At 35.0% G+C, this 21,721-nt stretch overlaps 2 protein-coding genes across 3 annotated transcripts; both read left to right on the top strand.

Annotated features, from left to right (window-relative positions):
* The first annotated feature begins 2,623 nt into the window (after positions 1–2,623).
* On the top strand, positions 2,624–6,780 carry fxyd11 (FXYD domain containing ion transport regulator 11). Its single transcript, XM_055211176.2, has 7 exons — positions 2,624–3,023; positions 5,222–5,263; positions 5,780–5,812; positions 5,930–5,944; positions 6,088–6,162; positions 6,271–6,295; positions 6,442–6,780. The coding sequence occupies exons 2-7, from the start codon at positions 5,233–5,235 to the stop codon at positions 6,467–6,469; spliced, it is 207 nt and encodes a 68-aa protein (XP_055067151.1). The 5' UTR covers positions 2,624–3,023; positions 5,222–5,232; the 3' UTR covers positions 6,470–6,780.
* Positions 6,781–7,613: 833 nt separating this feature from the next.
* fxyd3 (FXYD domain containing ion transport regulator 3) lies at positions 7,614–19,804 on the top strand. Of its 2 annotated transcripts, none has more exons than XM_055211174.2 (8): positions 7,614–7,771; positions 15,608–15,658; positions 16,514–16,537; positions 16,660–16,680; positions 16,776–16,850; positions 18,359–18,395; positions 18,650–18,693; positions 19,149–19,804. In XM_055211174.2, exons 2-8 carry the CDS (start codon positions 15,625–15,627, stop codon positions 19,166–19,168), a joined length of 255 nt encoding a protein of 84 aa, XP_055067149.1. In that variant the 5' UTR covers positions 7,614–7,771; positions 15,608–15,624; the 3' UTR covers positions 19,169–19,804. The 2 variants fall into 2 exon arrangements, with proteins under 2 accessions (XP_055067149.1, XP_055067147.1); XM_055211172.2 differs by having other exon boundaries at positions 16,657–16,680.
* Positions 19,805–21,721: the final 1,917 nt, after the last annotated feature.

The following is a 21,721-nucleotide window of genomic DNA, read 5'->3' as shown; positions in this document are numbered from 1 at the left end:
CTTCTCAGGTCTGTTTGACAAAAAAAAAATGAAATTGTCCAGGGAACATGCAGCATGTTTTCTTTTGAGATTAATTTACAATCATTCTTTTAAATACATTTTTTTGTAGTATTTAACAAGGGGTAACCGTTTAAAAAAATGGTTTGGAAAAGTGTTTGTGCATACCTGTAGCCAATCAGCAGTAAGGGGTGTGTCTTAACTCTTTCCCCGCCAGTGTTTTTTTTTTTAAAGTTGCCAGCCAGCGCCAGCATTTTTCATGATTTTCACAAAAGTGTAATGCCTTCCAGAAAATTTTCTTCTTTAAATCTATAAAGAAACAATATATCAATTGAAAGAACAGACCCTCTGCTTTAAAAAAAATAAAGTTTCATCCTACCTTCATTAATTTTCTTTTCATCACCTTTCAAATATGGGTGGGTTTCTTCAAAAACACCCAATTTTGAGCAAAAAGCTGAGATAATTCGATTTTTGTGAAGGACTTTTGTTAGAGATCAGAAGGAGAGCGATCTTTAAAACATACACGGAGTTCTTTCTCTTTCACGTAAGGGTACTTCCGGGTTGTATAAGTTGCGAAAGTGGAAACTGGTGGATAATAGGGGTATTGCGGAAAGCCGGAAATTCTCATCATTGGCAGGCGTTTTCTCTTAATTGACGAGATATCTTGTCAATGGCGGCGAAAGAGTTAATGATGGAGAGGTTAGAACGCTCAGATCAAACATCTATGGGGTTTAAGCAAATCTTTGAGCCTGGTACATGTCTTCTCTTTCCTGCATTTTTCCGCGACAACATTACGAACTTTGCCTCTTCTTCGTGTGAACATCACCTTTCGTGTGAAACAGCTGCTGCACGTTAAAGGAATAGTCTACTCATTTTCAATATTAAAATATGTTATTACCTTAACTAAGAATTGTTGATACATTCCTCTATCATCTGTGTGCGTGCACGTAAGCGCTGGAGCGCGCTGCGACGCTTCGATAGCATTTAGCTTAGCCCCATTCATTCAATGGTACCATTTAGAGATAAAGTTAGAAGTGACCAAACACATCAACGTTTTTCCTATTTAAGACGAGTAGTTATAGCACTTTTGGGAGTACTTCGACTCGGCGCAGTAACACCCTCCCTTTTCCATTATGAGAGTGAGAAGGGGAGCGGACTTTTCAGGCGAGTCGAGGTACTCCCAAAAGCGCCACCACGCCACAAAACATAGCTCCTCCCTTAAATCCGCTTAGAAAAGCGCTACGTTTTATTTTGTACCACCAAACTTGCTCGTATAACTACTTGTCTTAAATAGGAAAAACGTTGATGTGTTTGGTCACTTCTAACTTTATCTATAAATGGTACCATTGAATGAAAGCACTCCAGCGCTTAGGTGCACGCACACAGATGATAGAGGAATGTATCAACAGTTCTTAGTTAAGGTAATAACATATTTTAATATTGAAAATGAGTAGACTATTCCTTTAAAACACGCTGTACTACCAAAACAGATTCGACATGGACACATTGCTTTCACTCATTTACGACATCATAAGCTCTGCTGTCGGCTACAGCAAATTCCGTCATAGTCGTTGCCTGGGTTGTGTACGTATGTCTAGGGCGGGGCTATCAAAAAGGCATTCAAATCTTTTGGGGGTAGAGGCATTTTTTTGGTGATTTGAAATATCAACAATGTTTACTAGAATAATTGCCACACCTTTGAGTTCTATTACAGGATCTAAGACAAGGGTTTCCAAACTTTTCACTCCTTGACCCACTTAAACAGGCATAATCTCAAGATTCAAGAATATTTTTGAATGGAAGTACGGGGAAAATATAAATTTGTTCAGAAGAACGTTATTTTTTCTAGTCATTAAATAAATTAAATACAAGTTTAATGCAATACATTATGTTAAGATATCAAAAACATTATAACTTGGGCTAAACTGTTTTTGTGTCATTCATCTCAACAGCCAGTGACTTTGTGTGACCCACCTTATACCACTGATCTAGGACATGTTTTGGATTAAGTACTTCTCCCTCTGTTTACAGGAAAATTACACTTGAATGTAACATGTAACTGATGACATCATCAGCTAAAGGAGTTCAAAGTAAAAGCCAGTTCCTTTGCATAATAGCCACACAAGGATATAAAAAATTATTTACATTTAGCCTACATCATGCATTTGGCAGACTCATTTATCCATTGTGACTTACAGTGCGTATACATTTTTATCATTATGTGTGTCCGAACCCAATACATTTTGTGCCGACCCATAAAGGAGGAATGTTACATTGGTTTTCCATTCGGAGCTCATCAGTGTTTAGTTGGTTAGCATGACTAACTCTTTTGGTTGATCACATAGCCATCATTTAAAACAGCTTGAACTGGTGTTGTGCGTGTGCTAATGAGTTTATGTTTTATGAGCACTTATTTATAGGTATAAAACAGGCCATACTAGTTTGGACGCCGTGCTGGTTTGTGCTGGTTTCTTTAACAGGGACCTGAGGCCTCTCAACAGGTACAAATCTCAATGTAAAAAGCTCTGGATACATATTATATGGTCCATGAAAATGAAACACGCATTTTATATGCACATCTTTATCATTTTAACAATTAATTTTTATCATTAGCATTCTGCTCTGGTTAGACCTCTGATAGGATCATAAATGGTCTTCCAGTCCTATAAAATGTCATTTTGATAATACCCGTACCAAAAACCTTTAAAGGACATTTCATGTAATGCCTGAACTGAAGAACATTTAAAGGGCATTGAATTGTCTACTTACGTTAGCTTCCATCGTAAACAATTTTCATCCCTGTGTAACTTATAAACATGTTTTGGTCTAAACAGTGGACATGATGACGTGGTCCGCACGCCCAAAATGAACCTGTATTTGATACGAGGTGCTTTGTTTATGTGTATACAGTAAGGAGGAGTTATGGTGAAAGGTTATAGAAAAGACAGAAAGGTTGTAAGATCAGCCTATCTGACGAGTCTCAACCAACATCAACCACTCTGAGATCCACCTGTTCCTCGACAAAGGTAAGACGATGGTGATGAATTGGGATCAATGTGATATGTGTTTTAGGAATTTTTCCTATCATTGTGCACTTTCAGAAATAAAGGTACAAAGCTTTCACTGGGTCCATACCCTTCAAAAGGGTCCTAATATGTACTATGTAGGTACAGATTTCTACCTTTGAGGTACTAATATGCAGTGTTGGGGGTAACGCATTACAAGTAACGTGCATTACGTAATAATATTACTTTTCTAACGAGTAAAGTAACGCATTATTTTTAAATGTACACATTAATATTTGAGGGTTTTTTTTAAAAAGTAATGCAAGTTACTTTTTTAGTTTAATTAATTTCGATTAAAAAAAATGTACTGAATTAAACTAAACATAGTCACATTATGCACTCTATGCATACACGCTTGTGTGGGAACAGTTTGAGTTAGAAACTGAAATGGCAGGCCAGTGCTCAACATTTTTGTGATGAAATATGCAATTTCTAAAGGCAGAACTTTTCAGTTATAAAAAACACCTGCAAACCCTGAAAGAGATCAAGCCTCAGCCAAGAAAGTAACGCAAAGTAACTAAAAAGTAACATAAGTATTACTTTCCATGAAAAGTAACTAAGTAATGCAATTAGTTACTTTTTGGGAGTAACTTAATATTGTAATGCATTACTTTTAAAAGTAACTTTCCCCAACATTTCTATTATGTATCTTTAAAATTATAAACATGCACCTTTTAGCTACAAATGTGTACCTTTATTTCTGATAGTGTTATATATTGATTTCATGTGTTTAATGGTGAAAACGTCTTCATTAATGTTTGATTCATTTTCTTTTGTGATTTAATAAGTAATGGTAAGGTTTGAGTTATTCATTTAACTGAAAGTTATTGAAGAATCAGACCAATTGTTAAGTTTGACCTTGCACTTGACCTTGTATATGCAGATGTTGACTCTGTCACAAGAATGTGAACTTCATAACCATTTAAAATGTCTGTCAGGTCTTTGTTTATCTGTGACATTCAAGGTGCTTAGGTTTGCTTACACAATGTAAATATAAAGGTAAATTAGAGCTAAAAGGACCTCAGGACTTCTTCTGGAAATCTTAATTTAATTCATTAGTCACTGTAACAGGTGCTATATGTGTTATATTACTTAGTGAGTCTCAGTTGGTTTTGCTTCAGGACCCAGATTACATTTGACATTAAGTGGCAAAGCAAGAAATTTTGAGAATGATTTTATTCATATACGTAAGAAATAATTGACGACAGGACGTTGAATTATTCGAAAGTAATGGACACCTAAGGAGTGCTGTTACGTCAAATAATTCAAAGGACCGGAGTCAATTATTCCGCTTATACCACGGTTAACACAGACATTGCTCTGGTATTATTTTAAGACATTTAACAGGTTAGATGTGCATTTTACCGAAATATAATCAACACCCCTGAAACATTTCCCAACCAATCAGAATAAAGCATTCAACAGGCCTGTAGTATAAATATAAATTAATACATTTATTATATAACAAATGTAATAATATAATAAATAAAAGTGCTACATTATAAATGAACCATTTTGGCAGTATGGTTCTATGTAGTGGAAAAAGGTTTCACAGACTATAAGAAAGTAAGAAAAATGCTAAAAGGTTAAAAGGTTCTTTGGAAAACCAAAAATGGTTCTTCTGGCATGACTGAACCTTTTTCGAACCTTTATATTTGAGAATGTATAGTCTAAAAGATGAACTATTGAAATAAAAACAGTGTTTAATGTAACATCATGTGCAGTTCACATAAAAAATCTGATTCCATAAGAATCATGAGTCACTAAGTTACAAATCCAGAGTTGATTCCATAACTTTGGGAGGTGGGAGGGCAAACTTTCCAAAACACCTCCAGGCGTTCAAGGGTACACCAGCAGTGTCCTGGAACTCGTCGCATCCCGACTGAGTTGACCCATAGCATCTATGTTTACTTTCAAAACACAAGCTCTGTTTTCTCTCAGCTGTACCTACAGCTGGAGCGTCTTAGCAAACATTCCTCATCTCGTGGGTCTCGCTGTCCCCATGCACGTGGGAAAGGAAAAGATTATGTCAAATTAGATTTATTGCAAATAGCTGACAGTGACATAATGGCATTGACTGTATACCTTATAAAATGTCTTTATCCTATGTTTTTAAAAAAGTGAATATCTTATTGTTTCTTATTTTTGTCTTTGATCAGGAGGGGTTAAAATGAGCCAGTTCACAGCACTAGTCCTTACAGGTAAATCATGACTGTTTACATAATATATACAGACTTAAAGGTCACACAATAACACATGAATTTACCTGTGACCTTGGCCTGAAGGTCAGACATTTGAAGCAGACAATTAGTTCACGATTTTATGTAGGATGTTTCTTTTTTACATAAAAGATAGTTTAATTGCATTATTAATGTCCATTATATTGTACACTGAAAAAATGTTCATTAAATGTACTAAATTTTTAAGGTAAGTGGTTGCAATCAATTTATTTCAGCTACATTTAAACAAAAGTTTTTTCCTATTGTTTTTTTAAATATATCTTAAATAAATTGATTGCAGCCACTTACCTTAAAAATTGAGTAAAGTGAATGAATCATTTTTTTCAGTGGTAATATGTATTTTCATGATTAAAAAGAGATCTTTATGATAAATAATTATGCTTATTTTGTCATATTAAATATTTAAGCATTTAAGCAACATTTTAAGCAAAAAGATTTTCTTATTTTTATTTATATTTAATATTTTTCTTTTTGCAGTCCTCTTGACGCTATTCAGTCAAGCTGAAGCAAGTAAGGCAGAACAATTTTTTTTGCATTTACAAAACAAAACATGAAATAAATGCATTTAATTAAGTTACATTTTAAAAAGTTTTTAACACGTTTAACCTTTCTCATTTTTCTTTGCAGATCCATTTGTTTACAGTAAGTAAACTCTAAACTCATGTTTTCAATGTCATTTTTTATTTAATAGTTTATGAAACATTACCATGTATAAAATATATTTAAGAATATAAACTTTTGTTTAGGGATTATATTGACAAGCTGTTGCCTGTTTCTTCTTTTAGACTATGAAGCGTTGAGGATTGGAGGTTTGGTCTTCACAGCTCTGCTCGTAGCTGGAGGAGTTACAGTTCTCTGTTGTAAGTTTCCTATAAATGTGTTCTTTTTTTACATTTCCTATTTAATGAAATGTTATGATGATTTACATCTATGCTAACAGAAAGAGTAACAGATTGTCCTCTTTACAGGGGGACAGTGCAAACCAAAGAGAAAGTAGGTCACCTGTTTTTACTGTCTGTAACACAATGACATCTCAGTAAAGTAGTGAATACAGTCATATATATTTGCATACTAATGCTGTTGTTAAAAGTAAACGTAACGTCCTTTTCTAAACCTGATTACATTTTTGTTTGATCCAGGAGCAGTGAAGATGCCAGCCAAATTTAAGGACCAAACATTTCATCTGCTTAAAATTTTATTACAGCCTTAAGTCAAGTAGATTAATGTTTTTTTTCCTATTTCTGTTTAAAAACTACAAAATGGATAACTAGTTCAACAAAAACATTTTTAATTCTTTTAATTTCTATTTTGTATTTATATAGCCTATTTATTTTATTCTGGTCGCTGTCCAAAGACCAAACTGCCTAAAACTTCAATTTCATTATATAAAGGATATAAAGTCTTTCTCCATGTGAAAGATGAAACACCCAACAGCTGTGTTCTGTGCTTTAATAAAGGTTCTCATTCTGGTCCTGTAACTTGCATTGTTCAGTCATTTTTACGCCCCAGGTTATTTTGACTGAGAGATAGGCCACCCTTTTTGCAAGCTGGAGCTCTTTAAATGCTTGTTCAGTAGGAAGCCTGGATAACTTTGACCACACACAATAATATTCAAATTTGTGTCACTCTACCTCAATTGGTACTGTAAAGCCATTGTGCTTGCAACACCAAGAAAATGGGTTCAGTCCAAACACACACACAATGATAAAATGTATAGTTTAGGTTGTGTAATTTGATTTGGATGTTAAAGGTGCAGTGTGTAAATTTTAGCGGCATCTAGTGGTGAGGTTGCGAATTGCAACAAACGGCTTAGTCCACGGCTCACCCCTCGCTTTTGAAGCACATAGAAAAGCTACGGTAGCTGCAACTGGACAAACATGTCATCGTCAGTGACAACTTATTAAAAAAATGTCCTTTAAGGGCTTCTGTAGAAAAATGAGAGCACAAAATGGCGACTTCCATGTATGCGGACCCTCTGTGTATGTAGATAAAAAGGTCTCGTTCTAAGGTAATAAACACATAACGGTTCATTATGAAAGGTCTTTATACACCCCTGATAATATAGTTTTGTATATAATTTTGGATTTCTGTCAAAAGATCCTTCTAAAAATTACACACTGCACCTTTAAAATAGTGTCTGTTAAAATGAAATAAAAAAATCAAACATAATATTTGTTATTTCTACATATTGACTAATTTATTAATCACTGTTGTACTGTTCCTGTAAGTCTCTTTGCATAAAAGTGCCCACCCACTGGAAGGGCAAATTCAGCGTGAGCGTGCACAACAACCTAAAAATTAACTCCAGAAGAAAAGATCCTCCATTCAAACACTACGCACTCACAACTGAACCAACCTGTTGAGCGGATGGTGTAGGGTGTTGTTTCAGTCTCTTTAGTCTCTTTTGGGTGCTTCCTTTACAACCACATTTCATACTTCCACCATTCAGTATCTTTCTTCTTAATAAAGGTGAGTAATTGATGCTGGATACCATTTTATTGTTCATATACTGAATCATATGTTACAACTCAAGTTTAGGATTTCTTAAAATGACATTATTAAGTATTCAACAATTTTTAAAATGTTTGAAATGTCTATTGCTATAAAGGAGTTTACAGCTGTTAGTCTGGCTGACATTAACACATTATAAAACTTGACCATGTTAGAGATTCAAGTCCAAAATCCTGATGTATAAAAGCATATAGATGATCTGACTACGCAAGCTGGTATGTGTGTTAGTTAGCCTCCACTGACTGTGAAACTGAAAAGTAATGAAGGATTATTCTGGAGAACAGCTGTCTTGCATCACTGCGGCTAACTTCTAAAGATCTTCATGTCTTGGCTAAACACGCTGGCATTTAGTTTAAATCCTTGAATCGTGTGTGAACAGCATCCAGTTGTGTTTTGTGTGCCATTGCAACAAAGATATGTAAACTTAGATACAATAAGTAGATGTTGTCTATAATCCACAATCTTTATAATATAATCCATATTTGTGTGTAACGTTAAAATATAAGGCCAATTTATGTGTACAAGATGAAGTCCAGATGGATGCTTCTCAAAGTAAACACGTGTGCAGTTGTTTTGGTAAAAAGATAAAACGTTAAATTTCTTGATCATTCTTAAATTATGTGAAAACTGCACATGTCAAAATGTGTAAGAATTGACAGAGACCTACGCATGAGCTTCCTATAGGACTGCTCATGGAAACAGACATTTAGGGAACACAAAGACAGCACTTAGACAACCGCAGAGAGGGCGGGATTATGGTTTTTGGGATAGTGACTCACTTCAGTAGAATGTTACTTTTTCCTTCCTGAATCACACTACAACACATGGAGCTCTTTAGTACTTTAGTAGCATTATGAAAGCTATAGTCCAGATGCAAAGAGGTGATTTATATCATATGAAATATTGTATGAAACTCTGTTAAAGTTGCATTTAATCTGGGTTGTTACTTTACCCCGTCTGATGGTTTTACTTTATAATTTGCAGTGTGCTGTAAGAGCGAACGTCCAAGTGTGTTTATGGAGTGACTGAGTGTGTACTCATACAAACTTCAAAGTTCACGGTCTGCCCTATGTGGTGGAAATTTGTTCCTAATATAGCTTCGGTCTGGATTCCTGCATGCATGTCATGCATCCTTTGTGTGTTATGTGATTGTGTCAAGTTCATTATAAGAGAGTGTAAGGTCAGACCAGACGTTGCTTATGAACTGCAAGAAGAACTCAAACACTTATGGATGTCTTTAGACCCCTAAATACCTTTATATGCATTGGGTGAGAGTTTATGTGAACGTGAGGTTACATGCGTACAGTATTTTTCCTTTTTGAAGTAAACAATAGGTTATGCCGACGACTTGTTACATTAAGCTATCAAAATAAGTTAAAGCAACAATATGTAAGATTTTTGTAATGAAATATGCAAAAAACACTGATATAGGCTATTTAACACAGTTGTGAACTTACATTATCTCCGAAGTGCCCAAGGATTTGTTTTAAATATTGCCTCGTCTCTTGTCTCCTTTGTAATTGTCACTCTTTTAGTAACTTAATATCCGCACTCTTCTCAGTTTCCGGTTGTAGAAACTATGGCAACATGAGTGGACAAACACGAAAGTGGTAATAATACAGCATCTAACACGCAGCTGTTGTGCCTTGCAGTTTGATGGCATAAATTAATGATCAAATGTATAAATAAAAAAACTTTAATTCATTACCTCATCCGTGAACATGATTAGTGAATTCCATATGCCTCTGGATGGTAAAAACAACATATTCCATCGCTTCATTCTCCTTCATAACATCATTAAAGGGATAGTTCACCCAAAAATTAAAACAATGTCACCAATGACTCACCCTCATGTCGCTCGCAAGACCTTCATTCATCTTCGTAACACAGTTTAAGATGTTTTATATTTAGTCTGAGAGCTTGTTGACCCTTCATTGAAAATCGACGTACGGTATACTGTCCATGTCCAGATAGGTCATAAAAACATCATCAAAGTAGTCCATGTGACATCAGTGGGTCGTTCCATCAAAAATACAGTTTGGTCCAAAAAAAAAATTACGACTTTATTCAGCATTGTCTTTTCTTCCACGTCTGTTGTGAAGCGCATGCATGAGACTAAAGTCACGTGACTGCAGTGACGTAGCTGACGTGTAATCCTCGGACATGTTTGCGAAGTTTTTTTTTCAAACTTACAGCGTGCGTCTCCCTCAGACTGTACGAAGCCCGAGCGCACAAAAAAAAAACAGCTGGGGCGCACCAGATAACACGTCAGCCGCGTCGAACACGCATTCGCTTCACAACAAGTAAGAGAATAAAAAGCTGAATAAAGTCGTACTTTATGTAATTTTCAGACCAAAATGTATTTTTGATGCTTCAACACATTTTAACTGACCCACTGATGTCACATGGACTACTTTGATGATGCTTTTATTACCTTCTGGACATGGACAGTATATCGTACGTAGATTTTCAATGCAGGGTCAACAAGCTCTCAGACTAAATATAAAACATCTTAAATGTGTTCCGAAGATGAACGGAGGTCTTACGAGTTTGAAACGTCATGAGGGTCATTATTGACATTATTTTCATTTTTGGGTGAACTATCCCTTTAAGCTTTGTCTTTATTGCGTAATAGTGACATCTAGTGGTGAAAATCTTACATATTGTGCCTTTAAGCAATTTAACTTTTTTATACAATATGTGACAACAACTCATTGCTAACAGTAAATTGAAATATCTTGTACAGCCAGTTTGATTATTGTTCAACATTTTTTTTTACAATGCATAAGCCTTTAAACCTTATGGGTTTCTGGTTGAACGTTTAATACGGCTATGATAAATAGAGTATGCAGAGATGTATTTCTGTCTTTATATTTAGTCTAGAAACTACCAGAAGATCAGACATAAACTGAAGAGCTGTAATTATGAGATTCTGGTTCTCCAAGTGGTAGTTATCTAGTTATGGTTACTTATTTTATGGTGCAACTAGTCTAGTAAATATGATAGACCAGGCATTCTCAACCTTTTTCCGACCAGGGACCTCTTACAGGGGAGAAAAATTCCAAGGACAGCCTTAAAATTCTAACATTTACTAAGCATATTTTAACCATAAAGCATATTTTTAGTTTTGTTTAAAGGCGGGTTGCATGATTTTTGAAAAACGCTTTGGAAAAGGGAGTCAGGCCAAGTACCAAAACACACTTGTGGCCAATCAGCAGTAAGGGGCGTGTCTACTAACCAACATTGTTGTCTGGGTTGCGTATGTGTGGGGCGGGTCTATCAAAGAAGGTCCAGATTCTATTGGGGTAGGGGCTTGTTTGTTGTTTGGTGATTTCAAATGTCAACATTGGCTTTTACAGATCAGCCTTTAAATGACATTTGGACTTAATCTTTATACTTTTGAAAAATCTTAAAAGCTTTTATAAAAATCAACAGTAGCAGGATTGAGATGATTCTTACAGGTAGATGACCCTCATATTTAAATATTACCTTCTTAATAACACAACAATTAGATCATTTATAACAAATTATTTCAAGGCCCCCTTGGCTAAGCATTTAGGAATACCAGGGGTTTCCCCACCCCACTTTGAGAACCCCTGTGCTAAACAATGCAAGATTCTGTTCAAATTTGTGGTGTGCCGATGATTTGAGGTTTGAGTCTTGAGGGTCCGGTGTTGTTTATAAACAAACAAGTATTAAAACTTTAAATTAACAAGCAAGCATTTGACTGAAAGCAGAAAGGATGGTTTGTAATGTAAGACGAGGAAGTGAACATGTTAAACAGGACACAAATCCTCATTCTTTATCGTGACGCAGAGCTCGCTGGCAAGCCAACGTGACCGGACCAGACCACAAGACTTTTATCTCTCTGCTCTCTGAGTGAGTCTGCGTGCATAGCAGCAGGGTGCCAAAATGTCCAGGCTGAAAACAAGAACAGAGACTCAAGAGGATCACGCCCCTTTCTTTTTCTCTCTTAACGTTTATACAGTAACATAGTAGGATTTAAGAAGCGTTTCTTAGACTACCCTGAAAACATTGTGAAAAACACCCACTGAGACATCTCTTATTGCCAGATTCTTGGCAGAATTATCCTTGCACAGCGTGGTACAGGATTAGGAATGTGATAAAGATGTGCAGAGAGCCAAAGCCATTATGAAACTGGTGAAACTCAGACTTGGTGAATTGCTTTAAAGTGAATAAGAAAAATAATACTATAGCACCATTTTACACACTCAGAAAAAAGATACAAAAGTTGTCCCTGCAGTACACTTTTGTACCTAAACACTGCAAAAAAATGATTTTCAAGAAAAAAATTCTTAGTATTTTTGTCTTGTTTTCAGTAAAAATATATTTTTAAAAAATTAAATTAAGATGCTTTTTCTTGATGAGCAAAATGACCCAAGAAAATAAGTCTAGTTTTAAGACCAAAAATATCAAATTTAAACGATTTTGTGCATAAAACAAGCAAAAAGCAAATTTTTCTTGAAATTAGTGTTTAACAAAAATGTTCAAGATTTTTTGCTTTTCCCAAATGGCAGATTTTTTTCTTGTTTTATGCACAAAATCACTTAAATTTGATATTTTTGGTCTAAAAACTAGACTTATTTTCTTGGGTCGTTTTTCTCATTAATTTTAGATATTTTTACTGAAAACAAGTGTACTGCAAAAAATGATTTTCAAGAAAAAAAAATTCCTAATATTTTTGTCTTGTCTTTTTCATTTCAGTCGCACAAATTTCTATAAATGAAGAGTTTCGTTGCAAAACGAGATAACCACCTTTTTTAATTGTTCAGAAATCTCGTTTTTTGGTTGGGCATTCCAATTAATTTCAATGCAACTGCAGTTGGTTTGTTTTGATTTAAACCTTCATAACTTAAAAAATACAGCTAAGTAGCACCATAAAACAAAATAATAACATGATAACATAATAATAAACATGTTTTGACAAAAATGTTAAAAAATGGATTTATCTCGTTTTGCAACGAAACTCTTCAAATAGTTTTTCATGTCCGTTGCACGACTTTCTTTTTCGTGTCATTTTATGTTTTGTTTTCTCATTTTTTCCTATATTTTCTTACCATTTGGGGTTGGGGTTAGAATCACTTTCTGTTACATTTTTAAACATCCTAACCCAAACCTTTAACTCTAACCCCAACTCCACGCAAGAATAGTTTTAAAAGCGGAAGAAAACCATGTAGAAATCAATACATAAAAGTACCCCAAAATCTAACCCCAACCCCAAGGAACAATTATTTAAAAATGGGATAAAAAATGGGAAAACAATGCATGGAATGACATGAAAAAGAAAGTAACTATTTATAGAAATTTGTGCGACTGACACGAAAAAGACATTCGTGCTCAAGGCACAAAAAGCTGAATTTCGTGGCATGGACACAAATAAATTATTCAAATTTTTGTGACTATAACACTACTTTCCATGAGATCATGTTGCTACACTGCAAAAAATTATTTTCAAGAAAACAATTCTTAGTATTGACCCAAGAAAATAAGTCTAGTTTTTAGACCTAAAAAATCAAATTTAAGTGATTTTGTGAATAAAAAAAGTCACTTTTTCTTGAATTTTCTTGAATTTAGCGTTTAAGAAAAATGTTCACGATTTTTTGCTTACCCCATTGGCAGATTTTTTGCTTGTTTTATGCACAAAATCACTTCAATTTGATATTTTGGTCTAAAAACTAGACTTATTTTCTTGGGTCGTTTTGCTAATCAAGAAAAAGCATCTTGATTTCAGAATTATTAGATATTTTTAATAGGGCCGGGACTCGATTAAAAAAATGTATCTAATTAATTAGAGGCTTTGTAATAAATTAATCGAAATTAATCACATTTTAATCACACATAAATATTTGACCTGAAAACATTGAGAAGTTATTTTTTCACATGGATTTTTAGTATACCATGAATAATGACTGAATACATAAGCTTAAGCAACAAAATATTGTTTATTTTTGTTCAACCAAGTCATTGTACTCAGAGTCGGCTAACGTCCACGCTAGCTGCTATATGTTTTGCATTGAGATGATACTTGAGGCTCGATGTGCTGCGGTGATATGTGAATTCCTTGTTGCATAGCTTACACACAACCATGCTCTTATCGACGCTTCCATTCGTTCTTTTTTATAAAAAAAATTCCCATCCACGGGGCCAACCAAAGCGATCTCATCAGCTCCTTCGTTCATGTTCACTGTGGTTTGTTGTTGTCTGAAGTCATGAACGCTAGTTGGTGCTCCAGTATAATCGGTCCACCGAAACTCATCCAATGAGAAATGTTCCGCGGTGCAAAAATAAGTGTGATTAAAATGCGTTAAAATGTTTAATCTTAATTAACGCGTTAAAGTCCCGGCCCTAATTTTTACTGAAAACAAGACAAAAATACTAATACATGTTTTGCAGTGTATACCATAATGATCAACGTTAAAATCCAAAAGTGTATTAGCCCTATAATTATTCAGATTTACCTCTTTGCATAAAACTTAAATGCTAGATTGATGGCGCTTATTCGAGTTTTGTGGTCACAATCACAATTTCCAGTATTTCATGGAAGAAAGAAAAAAGTCAAATTGTGCCAAAATGTTAATTTTGCATCATTTGCATTAATGCATTTATCTTTTGACATATAAAACATAACAAGGTATAAATTATTTAGTATGTGCATCTCCTGGGGATCAAACCCATGACCTTTTACACTTCTAATGCAATGCTCTACCAACCAAGCTAAAGGACCAGTTATTAATGACGTAAAATGCCAAAGTAGGCTATGGCAAATTTGTTTACAGCAAGTTGGAAAAGACATCATTCATATGCTGGATAATAGTGAGTAGAAGCAGACACAAGGGATTCATTAAACCTTTCTGGGAGTCACTGTAAGCTTTAGATTAGGCCTCTGGCTTTTCAGTGTCCGCGTTGTTCTGATATAATGGACTTCATTTCAACCCAGCGTGTCTCTGGTTGATCCCATTATTTTGTTCTTCTTGGCCACCATTGTTAGAAGCTGAGGGTGGTGGTGCGGTTATATTACAGGAGGATGTTACATCATCTCGTGCTGGTAGAAATGGGCATGGCATTCCCAATGGTCTTTCAGAAGCGCCATGGAAAATCCAAGCCAAGCTTTGGAGTTGTGTTACAACATGTTTATATGAGTTACCTTTATGATCTTGACGTCAACATCTGCACGTGCCAATGTGAGATTATGGCCGTATACAAATGTGACCCTGCGTGTAAAACATTTTTTTTTTTAAACATAAAATCATGAATTCTGTTAAAGTATAACCCTGATGTCTTTAATACAGTATATGTCGCTTTTCATTGTATGTTTCCTAGCAGTTGTTGAATGTTTGGTTACTGAGATGTACCAGGCCGATGTTGACATCTGATCTATGTTTTGTTCTACGAGCTGCTTTCCTCTGTACATTTAATCAGATCGGATGGATTGACAAAGACTGATAATTAGATTTAAAACCATTTTTGTTGACAAGAGGCTGGCAGCAAAGAATCATTGAGGCATTAAGGGAATTCATGTTATATTTAGATCATAAGTGACAGACGTTAACGGAATTAAGTCTCGTGTACATGGAAGATACATGATCTGTTTCCAGCTCTAACAGAATTATTTGTCCCAGTTTTAATGCGTTTGATAGGAAGGGAATGGAGGATTCCTGTTGCCTGTTTGAAAATGAATGCTTAACTTTGAAACAATGTGCATGATTCAATTGACTAAGCAAATCAATTGGAAATATGTTTTGTTCTTTAATGGCAAACCTTTGTGCTTTTCAGATTAAAACCTCACCGTCATGATGAAGACTTTGGCATTCGTTTTTTTGACACGTGAGTATTGGCGTGTTGGCGACCGCGGGGAAATAGTCTCAGTTGCATTGGGTGAAAATAACAACAACATTTGCTTATTGCTGATGTGTCTCTTAACTTGGTTTAAAGAAGTGTGCACGCAAATGCACGCAAGTCCAAATGACTACAAAAAGTTAAAACTAAAACTATTAATAGCTCAGACTCAGATTTTTTGTCATGAAAATAAAAATGTAAAAATAAATTAAATTTACAAAATAAAAAAGCGTTATTTTCAACCCTTGGCTGGATCATAAAGGGACAAACCCAAAATTTGGTATATAAATTAACTTGGGTTTAGGCCCAACATACTGGGTTGTTTCAACCCCAGGTTGGGTTAATAATAACAGTATGGACATTTTTAACCTAACTGTTGGGTTAGTCCCTTTATGACCTAACCATGGGTTGTAAATAACCAAGTATTTTATAAGTGTAAAAACAATCTATACTCTTAAAAAGAAGGTGCTTAAAAGGTTCCTTGCAGCAATGCCATAGAAAAACATTTTTGATTTGTTTAAATAACCATTTAGTCAAAGGTTCCTGAAGGAACCACTTCTTTCTTGCCTATTTAAAAATTAAGAGAACCATTTTTACCTCAAAGAAACTTTTGTGAAAAAAAGATATTTGTGGAATCATTAAAATAAAAATTAATAAAAAGGTTTTGTGTAGGTTCATGAAGCACCTTTTTATAGTGTGAAAAATGGGTTATGTGTTGAAGCTACCAGTTACCCCCCCCCCCCCTTTATAATAAATAGGCTACATCTAACCTTTAGATATAAAATTATACACAGTATGTAATGGCATGGTATTTACACTAGCCCTGTTTCTGTTTTATTGTAGTTTGGTCGCTTGTATTGGCAGAAGGTAAGGAGGCAGATGAGAGTTTTTTTTCCTTATGTTCTTATGTTAATTATTTTTCTCATGATTATATAGAGTAATAGCATTTCAGTTTTAATTTTGTCTCTTTATCTGATTTGTTCTAGCAGAGGAGGATCCATTTACCTTTGGTAAGTCTAGGGAATCATGATACTTCCTCAAGAAATCTCAAGAGCATTCACTTTTTTTAACTATGACTCATTATTTCTTTCTGTAACGCATACAGATTATAGCAGACTCCGGATTGGTGGTCTGATCCTGGCAGCAGTTCTGTGTCTGATTGGTATCACAATTCTTCTAAGTAAGTTTGTCGTTTATTTTTCAATTGTACACACTGAAAAAATTAACAAATTATTTTTAGTTACTTTAACTTAATTTTTTTTTATTATGTCAACTTATCAAGGTCAAAACTTAAAATAGTAGGTTGAATTGACTTGCAAACCAAGTTGTTTTAACTTCATGCTGCATTTTTTACAGATGACTTCACTAATGTTGGTTCAATTAATTCTTTAGTTACACAATAAATTGACAAACTGAGAAAAATACTTTTTGTAAGTTTTCACTGGGTCAAAACCTATTCCACCCTAAATCATAAGATTACACCATATTACATTTTTTTTTTCATTACATATTTGGTCGGAAATACAGCTATTTGAAAATCTGGAATCTAAAGGGTGCAAAAAAAATCTAAGTATTAACCCTTATGGGTTGTTGAGGCCATTTTTGGCTTTTTTTGTGTCTTAATTTGGCCACAACTTTCTCTGTGTTTCAGCAATGGAATGATTTTTGGTGACAAATCCTATATTGACACCGTAAAACATTGGCTTTGATGCATTATACTCCATATAACTCAATGCACAAGCCAGAAATCAAGCTCTGTTTTTGCACAGGCATAAAGGGTTAATGGTGCCACATCAACACCATTGATTGATTGGTGATCAACAATAAAAATGACAAATTTGACCTCTTAGCAAAAGGAAAAACAGCCAAAATTTAAGAATGCATGATCAGATGGTGTCATGGTTTTGCAATCAAAAAATGTCATTATAATGGAAGTCAATGGGGCAAAAACAGTAAATGAGGGAGAAAATAAAATAAAAATTGATGCTGCACAAAAACTAAAAATGCATCAAAGCCAATGTTTTTAAGACGTTGTTTTTTTTTTTAAATCCACTCCACAATTAATATAAACAATTTTATATTGAAAATCTGTCGATTTGTGTGTTTTTCCCCCAAATCGGTGACAACACTTATGAACTTGTTCATTTTTGATATACTTATGGTATAAATTTACAAAAATATCTTTATGGATCATGATCCTAATGATTTTTGGCATAAAACCGTCGGTAATTTTGACCCATATAATTGTTGGCTTTAGCTACAAATATACCTGTGCAACTTATGACTGGTTTTGTGGTCCATGGTCACATTTGAATTATTTCATTAAGAACTGTATTTATACTGTAGTGGTGGAAAAAATTATAAATATAATAATATTTTTTCTCTATATAATTATAATTATTTTGAAAATGTGACCGTTTTAACATACTTGGACGTCACATTTTTTTTGTTGTTTGCACCATAATACTTAATTCTGTGTAACCTGTTGTACAGAAACATGGACACTTGCACTGCTTCATGTTCAAAGAAAAATATTTGGTTGTTTATTATATTTATATTATATTTTTTGGTTCTTCCTAACCCCAAAATAGCCAGAAGAAATCTGAAAAAGACAAACCAAAGCTTGGGTCTTAGGAGGTTAAAGCACAGAAGCTACATGTTTAAAATATGTTTCATGTTATTTTACAGGTGGCCACTGCAGATGCAAATTTAACCAGAACAAAAGGTATAAATGACAAATTTTTGTTTTTTTATTTTTGTCTGCATTGTTTTATTACAAACCTTTAGGTTCTTTGTAGTTAAAACTGTTCTTCAGATTATAAAAATGTAAGAAAGAAATGGTTCTTTTAGGAACCTTCAACTGAATAGTTCTTTAAGGAACCTTAAATGGTTCCTCTAGAGCAAGAAACTTTTAAGCATCTTTATTTTTAAGAGTGTGTCTTTACATTACAATAATGAAGTGCTACTCTGTTTTGACAGACGAAGATCCGGAAGCAACCCCCAGCAGATGCTCAATGACACAGGTACTTTATGACCGCCAAGCAGTTTACGATAAATAAACCAGAAGCTTCTTTGTCATCAATTCCCTGAGAAATATCAGTGCTGCTACAAATCGGAAGTCTCCCCTGTGTAGTTTTCTTAAAAAATATTTCATTGCAAACCTGCATGGCCTGCTGGCTGTGTGAAATCCATCTCTGTGTTATTGCCATGCCAGTTCCCCTGAGAGCAGTGAGGGACCCGTATGGCCGGTCTCCATAACACCACTTATACAGTTTCTAGGATGAGTCATGCATCCTCTCCTGGGTATATTTACACTGCATGATATCTAGGGGTGGGGTTGGAGGTAGCAGGATGTTAAAATGTGGCATGCTTCATACAGTCTGTCAATGATTTATTGTAAAGAGTAAAATAGTATTTTTTTAAGAATGTTTGTTATATGTTGAGATTATATAATTAATTATATAATTTTCATTGACAGCAAGGGCCAGTGAATGCTAAAAAATAAAAATGACTTGGCCTGGGCCAATCAGAGATGGTTTCGCCTTCATTCATCGCATGTACTGGTTTATCAGAGGAAGGATTTCTCCTGATGGGGAATTTGATATGAAGATCTTCTGTTTGTTCACTGCCTCTTCTCCACTTCATAAAGGAGTAATACAAATTATGTCCTTGTGTTTTTTTATGCCAGATGTGCCCTGTTCTTTTATCTAAATTGATTACCAAAAATTCTATGTATTTTTTATCCTGTCAGTAATTGTTTTAAATTATCTTGAGCATAGGTGTGAAAGCTGGCAGTATCTTAATTCAGTCTCACATGGTAACCATTAACCAAATATAACAGTAGCAAATCATTTCAACATTACACGTTTGTACAACATTACATGAATTTTGTGTGAAGTAGGCCCTAGTTGTATTGTTCAGTTTAATTTGTAGTTGAATAACATGCAAAAACATACTTCATATTTACACTGGAATAGCCTATTGTAATGTGCTTGATATGTTTTGTTTCAGCCTATTTCGAACCACATTTTTGTAACATGAAGAGGTTGTTTGTTTTTCTGTTGTGTGAAAAAACTGTCAGTATCAGTCAACGATAAACACCAAAATAAATAAATAAAAAACACTAAAACTACAGAGACCTGTGTCATCATGGCTCTCATTTAAGTAATCTATGGTTTAAATGGCATGCGATTGGTTTGTGACATCAAGGGAATCGCGATAGCTATACAAAATCTGTGGTTTTTGAAAGCTCTCGCGGTATGCTGATGTCATTTGCGGGTATGTTTCTGCAACGTAGTACGGAGTCAAACGCATTCGCGCATGCACACACACAATCGTACACCCCCTAGCTTTGTCGTTTTTACTCTGTCAATTTTCTCGTTTTTGTTTGTGAACATTAAGCGAATTGGTTTGTTTGCTGGTCCAGAATGGCAAAATAACAATGTAGACAGCTGTTTTACAACCAGTGGGATTTTATTGTGGGCGTGGCCATAGACATTATATACGTAGACACCTCATGACGTGCTGGAACGCATCAAGCGTCGGCGCCATATTGGATGGGTCTCCTCACTGTACGCTAGCACCAGAGTCAATCGGAGTTAACGGAAAGAAAGCAACTATGCCCGTATTTTGTGCAGCTTACGGTTGCAATAACCGGCGCAGTATTGATTCCAGATCACATGGGATTACATTTCACAAGTAAGATTGAACAATCATTTTGGTTATTTAACGTTAATGTTTATAATATTATGTCAATGTTCAGCAGGAACTGGTACTCTCTTTCATGATCTTTCGCTGTTTTTTCTTAACATTTGAAGGTTTCCCAGTGATACAGGCATGAGGAGGCAATGGGAAGTTGCTATAAAAGGGGAGGGTTTTGTTGTGACAGAGTCGTCAAAGCTCTGTAGCAAAGAGTATAGAAGAACAAGAGGGGAAACTCTGATTCGTTTTTGACAACAGCCACTAGATGGCGCTTCAGTAGCGCCGCCGCCATTTAGGAATGAAAATTCTCACAGCCAATTAATTCATATAAAAATTAATTTAATACCTAATTACATAAAATACCTAATAACGTAGAAATTACATAAAAATTGTAAAAATTGTGTACTAAAGTACTTTATACTTAAGTAAAAGTAAAAAGGTAGATGTTTAATGTACTTAAATATTAAATATAAACCAAAAACTTGAAATTATGAAATGTAGTGGAGTAAAAATTATGATAATATGCTTTGGAATATAAGTTTTCCAAAGAAAAACACTGATAAAATACAGATACTTGAAAATTTACTTTTATGTAGAAAGTAAAACACTTAAGTAGTGTCTGCCTCTGTCAATATGCCATACTTAAAGAGCATAATACAAAGTGTTTTAGCATGAAAGCAGTATTTTTCAATGTGTGACAGCGTCCTGTATCATAACTAAATCTCTGCCCTTATAACAACTCAAACCGTGTGAAAATCCGGTAAAAATTAGGGGAGTTATGATTATTCCTCATTAGAAATGAATGCAAGGGGGCGCACTGGAGACCCATCCAAGATGGCGGCCGCGCGATACGTCAGCTCCAATAGGCAGCTCAGGCTGCGTCCGAAATCGCATACTGTATAGTAGGTACTGAATTAGATAAAGTACCTACTTACTTTCCGTTAAAACAGTAGGTACTGTATAGTATGAATCCTGGTAGTATGAATGAGATTCGGACGTACTACATCCGCCATGTTGCTACATCACGTGATATACGTCGTCATCACGTCATGTCATTTCAGCGCGAAAACAACCGCATGCCTCGTCTTCTTCGTTGGATAAATCCTCTCCCGGGGCATCATGGGATAGTGAAGCGTCCATCGTATGCACACTGCAAAATCTAGCCGGAAGTAGTAGGTCATCCGGGTACTTTTCGCATACTGTTTTTCGAATACTATGTATTCGGACATACTACTCGCCTCGCCTACTGCTTTTCGCGTACTATATAGTAAGTAGTAGGCTGTTTCGGACGCAGCATCAGTCTACGAGGTGTCTACGTATATAATGTCTATGGGCGTGGCTGCCTAGTGA

The sequence above is a fragment of the Misgurnus anguillicaudatus genome, chromosome 10, assembly GCF_027580225.2.
Source record: "Misgurnus anguillicaudatus chromosome 10, ASM2758022v2, whole genome shotgun sequence".
NCBI lineage: Eukaryota > Metazoa > Chordata > Actinopteri > Cypriniformes > Cobitidae > Misgurnus > Misgurnus anguillicaudatus.
This window is presented reverse-complemented; position numbering and strand designations above follow the sequence as displayed.